Source organism: Nothobranchius furzeri, chromosome 7, assembly GCF_043380555.1.
Source record: "Nothobranchius furzeri strain GRZ-AD chromosome 7, NfurGRZ-RIMD1, whole genome shotgun sequence".
NCBI classification, from domain to species: domain Eukaryota; kingdom Metazoa; phylum Chordata; class Actinopteri; order Cyprinodontiformes; family Nothobranchiidae; genus Nothobranchius; species Nothobranchius furzeri.
Window position 1 is genome coordinate 69,816,530 of NC_091747.1, and position 14,187 is coordinate 69,830,716.

Here is a 14,187-nt window from a genome sequence, read left to right on the forward strand (position 1 = left end):
TGAGAGACAGAGGTGCATCAGTGTTCGTTTACTTTCATCTCTGCGTCAGAGTAGGCTTGTCCACCGCAAGTCCAGCGGCTCCTCCGTCAGCTACATAGGCCACACTCCGATCACTACGATGGCTATGAGAAGCAGGATGATCACCACCAGCATCCCTGGGGAGGGGAGGGGGGAAGTGTGTCAGAATGTGTCAGTAAAACTTTAGCCATGAGATGATTGGATAACGAGACCAACCAAACCTGCAGGACACAAGCTCATCTAGGGAAATAAGTGATGCTAACAAAATAAAACATGATAATAAAGACCCACCAGATCCTTAGATGTTTGGAGTTTGCTTAATTTTATTACATTTACCAGACGTGTGGACTCGAGTCACATGAGTTGGACTCGAGTCAGACTCGAATCAGTATTTTAATGACTTGACTTGACTTGATATAATATATAGAGACTTGGGCTCAACTCGGGCTTGAACGCCAATGACTTGCAACTTGAATCGACTTGCATCTGATGACTTGATGATGACTTGAGCATATTTGATATTTTATAATAATAATAATAATACATTTTATTTAAAAGCGCCTTTCAGGACACCCAAGGTCACTTTACACAAAACATGTAATAAAATACAATAAAACAATAATAAAACCCAAAGAAGAAAAAACAAAGAGAGAAACAGTTCAATAAAATCAGAGGTTGTAGGCAAATTTAAACATGTGTGTTTTGAGTTTTGATTTGAAAAGGGTAAAACTGTCAATGTTCCTGATGTCTGGGGGAAGTGAGTTCCAGAGACGAGGAGCAGAGCGGCTGAAAGCTCTGCTCCCCATGGTAGCGAGACGGGCAGAAGGAACCGCAAGATGGATGGAAGAAGAAGATCTGAGTGAACGGGATGGGGTGTTAATACTTATAAGGTCTGAGATATATGGAGGAGAGAGGTTGTGGATTGCTTTGAAGGTATGGAGGAGAATTTTGAAGATGGACCTGAATTTAACTGGGAGCCAGTGAAGCTGCTGGAGAACCGGGGTGATGTGGTGAAAGGAAGGGGTCCTGGTGATAATACGGGCTGCTGAATTCTGGACCAGTTGCAGTTTATGAAGGAGTTTGTTGGGGAGACCATAAAGAAGTGAATTGCAATAGTCGATAATAATAATAATAATAGTGCTAATATTTTAGCACAAAAGTGACACGACACGGACAAAAATCCTGAATCATTCTTGGATCTGGGTTTGATCTACTGCTAAACGCAGCAGCACTTTGTTTATAACCAGTTCCAGTTGCACTTCCTGCTTGTTTGAGCAAACAAACGAAGCTTTAAGAAGATTTATTTCTGGAATTTGTTCATTATTGTCATTAAATTGAAGTTGGACAGATGACTTGATTATGACTTGAAAAGAACTTGGACTTGACTTGGACTTCCACATCATTGACTTTGGACTCAACTTGGACTTGGTTGTCTTTGACTTGGGCTTGACTCGAGACTTGACTGGAAATACTTGTGACTTGCAAAGCAGTGACTTGTTCACACCTCTGACATTTACTTACAGTTATCATTTGTGGCAAACCTTCAGAACGAAAACTTTGAAATAGTCGAGAACACTGAGTAAAAGCCGTTTCCCACGGTGAGGTCCTCAGCCTCACCGCTCGCCTTTAAAGGTTCAGAGTTCAGAGGCTTTATTTGACTGCCAGTCTTCTGTTGATAACAGTGAAACAATCTGCACGTGTTCGATGGCCACGGCGCTGATAGGCATGTGTTTCTGATTCTGCTGTTAGAGGATAATCATCGTGTTTCACTGATATTATGGCAGCGGACAAAAATGTGCAAAACCTCACTCACACTTCATCAAAGCTCTTTACCCTCAGGACCTGAATATATTACACTTTTTATTACAGCCACCACCCTAACAAGAGAAAATAAGGGTTCTAGTGGACTTCAGGTAAAGGTTCTTATTCATTTATTACCCAGAAACAAACTGATAAAGGGTTAGAGTAATACGGACTCAAATTTAAACAAAACCTTGAGAAGATAATTATGTTTAAAGAGATAAATGTTAACCACTGCAGCCTTTAATCCTGACATTTTCCGAACTCCGAGAAGAGCTCGAGCAGAAGAGCTCACATGAACTCACTGACTGTTGAAGCGTAATTAAGAGAGAAGCTCCCCAAAAAGTCTCAAAATGTTCCTGAGAAGTTGCAACTATGCTTGGATGAGTCGTCAAGCCTAACTCTGGTGTGGCTGTCATTTTGAAAACACACAGAGACAAAAGTAGATCCAAATCAATCGTTTGTGTCAGAAAGGAGTCAGGAAGCTGTCTGGAACCTCTCAACTCAGTCACAAGATGTGAGAGATCTTTGGGAGAATTTGGGGACTATGGGGTGAATTAAATGAGGGTAAATTTCAAAAAGTTAAAAGAGTTTGTGATGAAACTATTACAGGAAAGGTTGTTACTCGTCTGAAACTACATTAAATCAACATCAGGCTGTGCCAAAAAGCACTCACAACAGTTCTAATGTGTAAGTTTTAAAATGTATTAACATTTTTAGAGGCCCTGAAGAAGAAGAAGAAGAAGAAGAAGAAGAAGAAGAAGAAGAAGAAGAAAAAGACGAAGAAGAAGAAGAAGAAGAAGAAGAAGAAGAAAATATCATTTCTATAGCGCCTCTCAAGATAAAAATCACGAGGCGCTTCACAAAAAGAAAAAATGTAAAAATATAAAAAGCATTTAGAAAATGTTTAAATATATGTTTAAAATGAGTAAAAATAGGCAATTGTGATTAAAAAAATGTTAAGAAAGAGAGAGAGTGAACAGGAAAGAGGGAAATCAGTGGATCCTGAGGAAGGTGGAATAGGTGGGGAGAGCAGAATAAAGAGAGAGAGGTGAAGAAGGTCATACAAAAGCCAGCTTGAACAAGTGAGTCTTCAGCTGCTTTTTAAAGGAGACCACTGAGTCCACTGATCTCAGGCTCAGGGGGAGAGAGGTCCAGAGTCTGGGGGCCACAGCAGCAGATGATCTGTCACCTTTGACCTTTAGCCTGGTGCTGCACAACCAGTAGGCTTTGATCACTGGACCTCAGGGACCTGCTGGGGGTGTAGGGACTAAGAAGATCACCAATGTAAGATGGTGCTTGTCCATGTAAGGCCCTATAGACCAGAACCAGGATCTTGAAATGAACCCTGAAGTTGACTGGCAGCCAATGAAGCTGGAGGAGAAGCGGGGTGATGTGGGTGTGTTTGGAGGACTTGGTCATAAGCCGAGCACAGGCGTTCTGAACCACCTGTAGACGGTTCAGGGAGGTTCTGCTCAGACACGTGAAAAGAGAGTTACAGTAGTCTAAGCGTGAGGAGATGAAGGTGTGGAGAACTGTCTCAAGTTCTGAGCGGGACAGAATGGGACTCAGCTTAGCAACGTTCCTGAGATGGAAGAAGGAAGAGCGAACAAGAGAACTGACATGAGAATCCAGGATGAGAGCCGGGTCAAAGGTCACGCCAAGATTCCTGACAGAAGGTTTGGTGTGGGGAAGCAAGCTGACCAAGAGAGTCTCTGACTTTGGGAACCAGCTTGTCTGGGGCACAGATGAGGATCTCAGTCTTATCTTCATTCAGCTGAAGAAAGCTCCCAGCCATCCAGGTTTTGATAGAGTCTAAGCAGGTGTGTAACAGCTGCAGCTTAGACATCTCATGGGGCTTAAAGGAGATGTACAGTTGGATGTCATCTGCATAAAGATGGTAGGAGATTCCTTTGAAGGAGCTCAGGATGTGCTGAAGAGGAAGCAGATAGAGGAGGAAGAGCAGAGGCCCCAGCACAGAACCTTGTGGGACACCATGGGTAAGGGAGGTGGTGGAGGACCTAAACTTGGAGACAGCCACAGAAAAGGAGCGCTCAGAGAGATGAGAGGAGAACCACTCCAGAGCAGATCCTGATAGGCCTACCCAGTCTCTGAGCCTCTCCAGTAGCAGGTGATGGTAAACAGTGTCGAAGGCTGCAGTCAGGTCCAGCAGGGCCAGAACAGAACAGTCCCCTGCATCACTGTGAGTCAGAAGGTCATTAGAGACCCTAAGAAGAGCTGTTTCAGTAGAATGAGCTCTACGAAAACCTGACTGGAAGCTATCATAGATGTTATGTTCATCAAGAGCAGCTGTGAGTTGTTTAGCCACAACCTTTTCCAAGATCTTGGAGATGAACGGAAGTTTAGAGATGAGTCTGAAGCTGCTATGGAGAGAGGGGTCGAGACTCGGTTTTTTAAGAAGCGGGTGGATTACAGCGTTCTTAAAGTAAGCAGGGACCTGACCAGAGACCAGAGAAGCATTAATTATAGAGAGCACGCTGGGACCGATGGACTGAAAAGCACTTTTAAACAAAGATGAGGGTAAGATGTGGAGGGGGCATGCAGGGGTCTTCATAGAGTTAACTAGTTTGGTTAACTCAGGCAAAGAAACAGGAGCAAAGCTATCTAGGATGATGGGCCTGGTTGGAGTCGGGAGAGGCAGCGATAAGGCTGAAGGAGAGATGCTAGATCTAACCTTATTGACTTTGTCCACAAAGAAAGACAAAGTTCTCACAGTCTGTAACAGAGTGGATGGAGGCTGTAGAAGTAGCAGGAGACACGATGCTGCTGATGGTGTTAAACAGCACCTTGGGGTTCCCTTTGCTCTGGGACACCAGAGAAATAGGAAACTCTTGCATCTCTGACTGCAGAATTAAAGGATGTCAGAAGATACTTTAGGTGCAGCAGATGGACGTGGAGATGGGTTTTCTTCCACAAACGCTCAATTTTTCTGCATTGGCGCTTCAGGCTGCGAAGGCTGTCATTAAACCAGGGAGTAGGGTTCACTGCAGGAACTGACCTGGTTTTGACAGGACAGATGTTGTCCAGAATGGAGAGGCAGTGCTCGTTAAACTGAGAAGTTAAGGAATCTGGGTCGTTATCAGAAGAACATTGTGGATCAAAAGCAGCAGAAAAAGTGCTAGCTGTGCTCTCATTAAGAAAACGAGAACTAACCATACGGCGAGCAGGAGGTGGGGACGCAGAAACTGACAAGTTAAAGAAGATGCAATGGTGATCTGAAATATAAACATCCTCAGGACAAACACTGTCAGCATTTAGGCTCAGGGTAAAAACAAGGTCTAGAGGATGCTCCCGGTGTGTGGGGGGCCAGAAACATGCTGGGTAAAGCCGAAGGAGTCCATAAGGCTGGAGAAATTCATGGCAAAGTGATGAGAGGGATCATCAACGTGGATGTTAAAATCACCAACAATCACCAGTCTGGACAGCTTCACAGTGGAGGATAGAAAGTCACTAAACTCCTGAAGGAAAGAACTGTTTGGACCAGGTGGACGATAGACCACAGCACAGTAGAACGGGTCCTTACGCCCGACTTTAATCAGCTGCAGTTCAAAGGAAGCAAAGTGACCAGAGGTTGTAGAGCTACATGGAAGATGGTCTCTAAAAACAACAGCTATGCTTCCACCATGACCAGAACCCCGGGGCTGGCTAAGGAAAGAATAACCACTCGGGCCGAGTTCAATCAGACCAGAATGATCAGATGTTTGCTGCCAAACTTCAGTCAGAAACAGAAAATCCAGGTTTTTAGAGAGAATTAGATCATTGAGCAGGAAGGACTTATTGTTAACAGAGCGGGTATTTAATAGAGCCATGCTGAGTGAGGTGGAGGAATCAGAAACTACAGAAACAGCTGGAGTTAGTGGACATAAATTAGCAGGGTTAGATCCACGGTGTTTATAAAAACCACTTATGGAGGGAACCGGAGGAGAAACCACTGAGGAATGAGGATAAACAGACCTTAAAAAACTTGGATGGATGAACCGCGCTGCAATGCGGCCTGGCGGGAATGCGGAAGTGGCGCTCAGGTCACCAAACAAAGGACAAGAAGCTAGAAGATCACGCCGACGTTTACTAGATAAACCACGCTTTAAGAGAAGTCTTATTCTCACCTGGATTCCTGCTCGTTTACCTCTTTTCCTCCGACGTTTTCCCGGGACCGGATAAACATAGCCGGAGGTGCGCAGCTCGGGACCGTCGTTTGGCTCCAGGCCAGTGCGCTACTCAGATAAACAAACAGGGAGGTACGTCCCCGGTGCATCTTGGGCGATCGTGAACGAACGGAAGGACAAAAGAGTCTGGCGATCATAGGAGATGGTAGCAGGGACACTACTGAAGAGGATCGCAGACAGGAGCAAGGTGGAAAAGAGGTGGTAAGTGGAGAAAAGTTTGAAAAAGTGGCCGGTGACTGCGGCTAAGCCAAGCACAGGCGCCATCTTGTTGCCGACCCTGGCCATTAGTATAAATGTTACATCCTTCTGTACATTTTGCTAGTTCTTATTTTGTATACTTGGCGTTTGTTCAAAAAAAGTTGCTAAACAATTACATTTAACCCCATTTGATAAGAACCAGATCTGCTTAGGTTCTCTGCTTCTTGACTTTTACTTCACATTTCCTTTGGCAATGTCAGCTGTTAATAAGTTTCCCATGTGACTAAATGAATTTGAGTGTATATGTTGCCTTGCAGCAACAAGTTCCTGGGTTCACATCCCGGCCTAGGGTCTTTCTGCAAGACGTTTGCATGTTCTTCTTATGCATGCGTGGGTTGTCTCCGGGTACTCCAGCTTCCTCCCACAGTCCCAAAACACAACTATCAGGTTAATTGGTCCCTCTAAATTGTCCATAGGTGTAAGTGTGTATGCATGGTTGTTTGTCCTGTGTGGTTCTGTGTTGCCCTGCGATGGACTGGCACTCTGTCCAGGGTGCACCCCGCCTGTTTGCCCATCATTGACTGCTGGAGATTGGCACCAGCCCCCCCCCCCCCCCCCCCCCCCCAACCCTTCACAGGGAGCAAAAATGAGAACATTTGGAAAGATATATCCAACCGATACAGGTACAACTGCTTATGCATCATAAAGAAACTGACAGTTATAGTGCAGGAGCCATGCGCAATTAGTTTTTTGCCACCTGCTTAAGTACTCTGGAATTGACAAGGGAATTGGATCAATAGACAGAATCAACAATGCCATTTATATTGATAAAAACTTAGCAATTCCCACCCCTAGGCAGTGACCTACCACTGTTGAAACATTTAACATTGTTGATGTTGCCTATGAGGAACTACAATTGCAAATTCATTCAAACCAGTCAAAATCTTCAGCATCAGTGCGCTAATGTACGAACATGCCAACGTATCTTCCATAAGTCGTACATCCAGCCAATCATCTAACGTATCGTCCTCGGCAGGTGCAGGCCCTTGAGTCGATCTGGCACCCGGATCTGGAAACCGGAACATCCCATTTTCCCGTCAATTTCCCCGTCCAGAATTTACCCTGAAGTTTTGGCAATGGAAACATGGCTAATGAGTAGGGCTGAAATGAATCAACGAATGATTTGAATGGTTCAGTTCATTGAATTATTCGATTCATTTTTTACTGATTCGAAGCTTCGTTAAATGTGCGCAACACAGTCTGAACAAATTTTACTGGCGCACAATGTTGTAATCTAGATGCTGTGGAGGAAAATATGGGGACCAGCAAAGACAGAAACCATTATAAAAGACCGAAACTGTCCAAGTTTGGGATAAAGAGTTAAACTACGGGTAGACTGGCTAATTCTAAGCTAACGCGTAGCATCACGAATCATGTTCAAGTGGAGTTCAGAAAAAAACGTGATGTTGGGAATGACTATTCAATAGAATACTTGAATACTAAAATATTCGATAGCTGCAGCCCTACTTAAGAGTTCAGCTCATGCCCAATGGGGGTCAAATCAAAAGTGTTGCATTCATAAATGTGTTGAGTGTATTTCAAAAACTTCCCCTAAGAGCTTAATTTTAAGGACTGGAGTCAGTCTGAACAGGAATCAAATTTCAATCATGTACTGGATATTTTTGACTAGACAGTCAGACTGCACACAGTTTTACCCCGTTGTTTTACATTTCTGTCATTCTTTTAGTCTTTCTTCCCGTCTCCCCCCATGTCATTCCCACAGGTAACGAGTCAGAATGAGATTTAAGACACAGTGAATAAACATCTGCCAAGATATTACACAGGAACAGTTAAAGGGATCCAGATGTCTTGTTTTGTTCCACTGTGTCATCGTTCTTTCCAGTTTCTCACACCAATCAAACATATTTATGTTTTATTTTCTGTTTCTCTGAATGCTCCCAGTTAGTAGAGCATGGTCTGGTTTGATTTGATTCCAGAGAAAGGTGTTCCGATGGCGGTCCAAACAGGACATGAATGTTGGGTGTTATCACCAGACGAGACAGCGCCTCTCCCCCTAATAACTCACACATGTGAGCGTAATGTCAATGTAGAGGCGGAAACACGCGCTCCGATACCGGTGATGACTCTTTAAGAGCCTCCAGCTTAAAGCAAATACACATTAAAATGTACTACAATTATCTTTGTTGGGGTGTAAACGATATGTAAGCAAAACCCAATCCTCACTGGGCTCTGACTGAAGAATTTAATTGATCCAGATCCAACATCTGACAGTAAGTCAACCAGACACTCCATAGCAACAGTGGCACTGAAGGTCGAGCATTGACACATGCGTCCGTTACCATGGAGCGAGGCTCCCACACTCTTCATCTGAACATAACGGTCAGCCATAAAGCCACAGCTGACACTACTCTGACCCCAAACCTCCCCTTTTGTCCTCCAACCATCACGGTCGGCCCGTACGAGCTTCTCCTGACCCTCAAACTGCCTCCGCGGGCTAACGGCAGATTTGGTACTTGCTTCCCAAATAGACTGGGGCTTTGCTGTGACAGCGATGCTAACAGTCTGACCACCCAGGAGCTCTGAAGACCATAGTCCAGCTTCGTCCCATTTTGGCAATCTTCAGACACATCAATAAGTCAAATTGGAGAGAGTAATGATAATCAGAGAAAGCCAGGACCAGACAGAGACCCCTGAAGCCCTCCACTGCTCCCTGTCAGGCCTCTCAGATTAAAGTTAAAAGACCTTCTAGACCACAAAAGATGAGGATGACCTCTAAAGGAAGAAGACAGATTTTAGGTTAACAAGATTAACACGAAAAAGTTTCTCACATTAAAATCCAGGGCAGACTAGATTTTTCAGAGCAATCTTTAAATAATGCACTTTTTAACCTCGATTCGGACAAACTGTCCAGTAACCATCTCAAAATATCTCAAAAAGGATTGTTAAACGGAACTAAATGAATTCTTTATAAAAGATTTCATGTAGCAAACCAACCCACCCAGCCACTAACCCTGACCCCCAAATTCCACTACCTCCGCTCCGCTCCGACACGAACGCCGGAGCAAAATCGGTCCCGTTGTAGTCAATCAGAGCAATTCCACTACTGCGGCCGTGCTCCGGCAGTGAGGCGCAGTGCGCCGCCCTCTGTTCTGGCGTCCATCAAAAATAGAATCGATCCTATTTTTGCCGGACGCCGGAGCACCTCCGCAGTCAATGGACAGAAATCACCACCGCCCAACAGGAAAAGGAGCAAGCACAACTTCCGTTTTTCACAATAAATCGATAAACAAAAGGCGTTTTTTGTTTCATATGCACAGGTTTAACAACTTTTAACAACTATCAATGGTGGCTGAAGTTTAAATGCACAAAATTAAGCCATAAATACAGCTTCTACTATCAAAGTAGTCACACTTTGTTGATCCAAACACTGCTGACCTCTCAACACAAATGATGGGCAGATTAAACAGTTCATTTCGATGCTTCTCCCACACAACGGGTGTTTGGATCTAACTTCCGCGTTTATTGCTCGGACTGTATCGCAAGATCTCGAAAATCCCGCGCATGCTTGTTTGCCCGCCTCAGGTCTCCGCACCGGAGCGGAGCCGTTGTAGAGCGGGTACCAGTATAATTTGAGTTCGGAAGCGAGCGGCAGCGGAAGGCGGGGGCGGACCGGAGCGGAGGTAGTGGAATTTGGGGGTAACCTCTGAAGATCTCTACTGGGGAAAACTAAATAAAATCTCATTTGTAAACCACACAAGTAATATGACGTACATGCTAAAAGTAGCCTTCACATTCACACACAGACACTCTGAATGCTCATTTCTGCCTCTAATCAGTGCAAGGTGTTGGTGTAGGTGATGGGAATCATAAATGGAAGATCTCATTGATCAGACAAAAGTTTTAGTTACACTTTACTGTTAAATAAATTTGTGTTTTTATGAAAATACTTACCTTACATCGACATGGTGCATAAACAAATCCTCTTTTGTCCAAACAGTGAAACCTACTTAGGATTCAAGCCACCTCTGACACTCACAAAGCTTCTGAAGTGGCTTTTGACTAACTGAAGATTATCTGTGTTGAGCCAAGAAATCATAAATAATGATAAAACTCTCAGGTTCAGTGAACTCAATTCAATTCAAAAATATTTTATTAATCCCAGAGGGAAATTAGAGCTAATCTAAATAGAACTAATCTGCCACATCTGTTCAACTCAACTCAAAGCCACTTCTCATCTGTTGATTAGCGCCGAGGAAAGAGTACAGAGCTTCTCTCCTCCATCCATTTATTGTTTGGTAATTTCTTCTTTACACTGAGACAATTTGATTTAAAGGTGTGGAACACTGAAAAAACACTTTTTAATGATTATTTCAGATAAAAAACTGTCGCACTGAGTTTTTCATGCAGGCTGAACATGAAAATAGTCTCCTACACCTAGCTTTTGATAGAAAATAGACGGTGAAACTAGGGATGTCCCCATCAGGTATTGTTGCACTCCAGTCCGAGTCTTTTGATTTTCAGAATCTGCTGATTCTGTGTCCCGATCTTTTGGCTATGTTCACACTGCTCAATTCCAATTTTTTGAGTAAATCTGATTTTTTTGGTGTAGCCGTTCACACTATGACTGAAATGCGATATCAAACTCTCACCAGTGTGAACGCTCCGCGGCACCAAAGCAACCCGCATGCGCAGAAGACAAGAAGCCACTCAGTGGAGCTGAAACCAGGAGCGGTGGAGTTGCGATGTAATCCTGATCCTGTGAATAAACTGTCAGTGAAAACTTTCACACCTGTTAATTGTCCCATTTTGGGCTGGAAACTGTTTTAAACACTGTAAACTATTTTACTGCTTGTTGCTCCGCTAATCTTCCTGAATTAGTATTCACAGAAAATGTTCCAGTATTCATTCTTTCATTCACGGAGACCCCCCCTCCCCCCTCCCTTCACGGAGACAGAGACCGGTGAAACCTAAAACAGGATGTCCAGACAGAGTCCTGAACCCTTCTGTCAGCGCTTCTCCTCAGGAACGTACACACGCGACGCTCACCTCCGCTGACTCAGTGGCGTAGGAGACGGATTTAGAGAGACATGACTGCAGTCGCTTTCAAAAACACGGGGACACGATTTTGGGGGGCACAGAAAAATAAATATGATGCTATTTCCTGCATTCTGCTGCATTTACACAGATTGTTAAACACCTATTAAAACATTAATTATTAAAATTAACTATTAAAACTTATTATCATTAGAAATGCATTAGTAAAACCTTAATTCACTATCTGTTCACCACAAACCTTCAGCTGATTAATGGACAATGGACAAGCACCATCATACATTGGTGATCTTCTCAGTCCCTACATCCCCAGCAGGTACCTGAGGTCCAGTGACCAACGCCTACTGGTTGTGCCGCACCAGGCTAAAGACCAAAGGTGACAGATCATTTGCTGCTGTGGCCCCCAGACCCAGACCTCTCTCCCCCTGAGCCTGAGATAAGTGGACTCAGTGGTCTCCTTTAAAAATCAGCTGAAAACTCACCTGTTCAGGCTTTGGTGTGACCTTCAACACCCTCTCCTTATTCTGCTCTTTCTACTTATTGTCTTTCCCAGGATCCACCGATTTCCTTCTTCCCTGTTCATTTTCTCTTTTTTTCTTTACATTTTTTAACCACGATTTTTATTTTTTGTCATTTTAAACATATTTTTAATGATTAAAAAAACTTTTTGTATTTAATAGTTTTTGTTTTTTGTGATTTTTATCTTGAGAGGTGAAAGGTCAGTTTTTTTCTTAATGCAGAAAATACTAAAACAGTAAAAAATAGAAATTTCCAATAAATTTTTTATTGCATGTTCATTTTATCTGCAGTGCTCCTGGAGCTTCTCTTCATTAGACCTGGCGATCAGATCACCTGAGGCTGCACGGGGACTGTGGAGGACACCTTTAGGAGTGGCTTGTTAAAAACACTTGAAAACACTGGAGACATCACAAAGCCGCACGTTAATAAAACAACTACTTGAACATTAGTTTACCAGAATTGTTATAGTAAAGGAGAATCAACTTGTCACTAGGGCTGGGCGATATGGCCTAAAATCAATATTGCGATATATTGAGGATTTCACCTCGATAACGATAAATGGACGATAACTACAGGTATGCGCAGAGACAAAAGTTACCCACTAGATGGGGCTGTCACATGCGTTACATTGAGTCCGATTTTTACGTGAATAAAGGAGAAAGGTGGTCCAGCTTCTTAAAGGGACAGGAACGTTGACAACCTGCACACATCTTTTAATTTTTTTACTATCAAATTTATTGGCATGGGAAAAATAATCCTGATAAGTGTCAGAAATCTCGATAACGATAAATTTTCGATTTATTGCCCAGCCCTACTTGTCACTAAGAGTTTTAGTAAAAGTTTGACCCTACAGTAGAGTTACAAATCCCGCATGTTAGTTCTAAGCTGTTTGTTTTTGTATTAGGCCTTTAAAATGCAAGTCAAGCAGCAGTCGTCTTTGGCAATGAATCTAACGAGTTGAACAATAAACATCGTGTGTGAGGTTGTTTTCTTGTGCAGCAGAATGGACTGAAGACCAGTCACACAATGCAGCAGGTACTAAATGAAGGGATAAATTATGAACATCTCAGAAACCTAAAGACTATTTTAATAGCACACCCTGAGGTTCTTTTATTTTCGAGAAATGTTTCGGGAGGAAAACATCTCAATTGCATTGGACATTCAGCTACTTAGAGGACCGGTAAGTGGAGCAGATGTGCTGAAGAATTCCTCCACACACCCTTGAATATCTTGCAAAAACATCCGTGTGTAACGTAGAATTACATAAATCCAAACGCAATCCAGCCGTGGCTGAATCTGATAGAGGTTTAGTCGATACATGCTTCTACAAGCCAGAGCACAAGAGCCCCGGACACTTTTACACAATCGATGTTTCGCAGCACCACAGTCCCGATGATGCACTCTACACTTTGTCTTACTTGTCTCCAAAACATTTATGTCCATTATGTCCGCTAACATAAAGGAGAAAAACACCAGATGAATAGTTATGCGTATTTCGTACAGAAAAATAATTCCAAAACTTGGATTTCTAGAACAGTTACCAGCTTTAAGAACAAGTCTAGCATGTGGGCTACAATGCAGCAGCTCCTAATAGTAATGCTAGGTATGCTCTCTGCTGTCAAAGCCAGAAGATTCCCTTTACAAGGACACGGCTGAGACAGAACACCAAACACCGGCTTTGGATGAGCGGTGCTTTCAAAAATAAACAAAGCCCTAAAGCTGAAGAATTATAAACACACTGTCTTGGCAAAAAAGGAAAGCCCTCCAAGCAATTTGTGGCATGTAGTATTTTCAGTTCTTTCTCTGCTTGACAAAAAGACGAGTGTCAAACAACCGAGGTGGTGAACGGGGGGATGACAGAGATGAATGAAAGAGAAAGAAAAAGAGCATAGAGGTGAGAGTGAAGAACATCATTGGGGAATTTTCCATTTGCTAAGAGGTTTCTCAGACTCAGACACCCATTTGAACAAACCCAGGCATGTGCAACTACATTTCTGTAAAATAATTTACACACTCGATTATCTTTAACACATGCTTGTGGCCCACATACTGGCAGGTATTGTGCTGTGTACAAACACACACTGACACACACAAGGTCCATAAATAAACCTGAAACACAGAAGAAGGACTAATGGAGACGAGGCAGAACAGATCAAAAGAGTTCTGATTCTGACACAATACGAGCTCTGGGATCGTCAAACAAACTTGTGCTCTGGTGCCATGAGCACACAACCAACAACACCAAGTATTCTGGAGCCTGACCCTCCTATTGCATTCTCTGTTTTCAGTCAGTGACCATCTGCTAGCTCGTGCACAACAATGAAGCCATCACCATGGCGACAGCGACCGTCATGAACCGAGCACGGTCCATTGACACAGCTCCATTACCAGA

At 43.3% G+C, this 14,187-nt stretch overlaps 1 protein-coding gene across 1 annotated transcript in view; it reads right to left on the reverse strand.

Annotated features, from left to right (window-relative positions):
• stx8 (syntaxin 8) overlaps nt 1-14,187 on the reverse strand; it is a 76,965-nt gene that overhangs the window by 468 nt on the left and 62,310 nt on the right. The window contains exon 8 of the mRNA XM_015954449.3: nt 1-155. This exon is cut by the window's left edge and continues 468 nt beyond it. Within this exon, the coding sequence (XP_015809935.1) occupies nt 91-155 (65 nt within the window). The 3' untranslated portion in view covers nt 1-90. The remainder of the gene's footprint in view (nt 156-14,187) is intronic.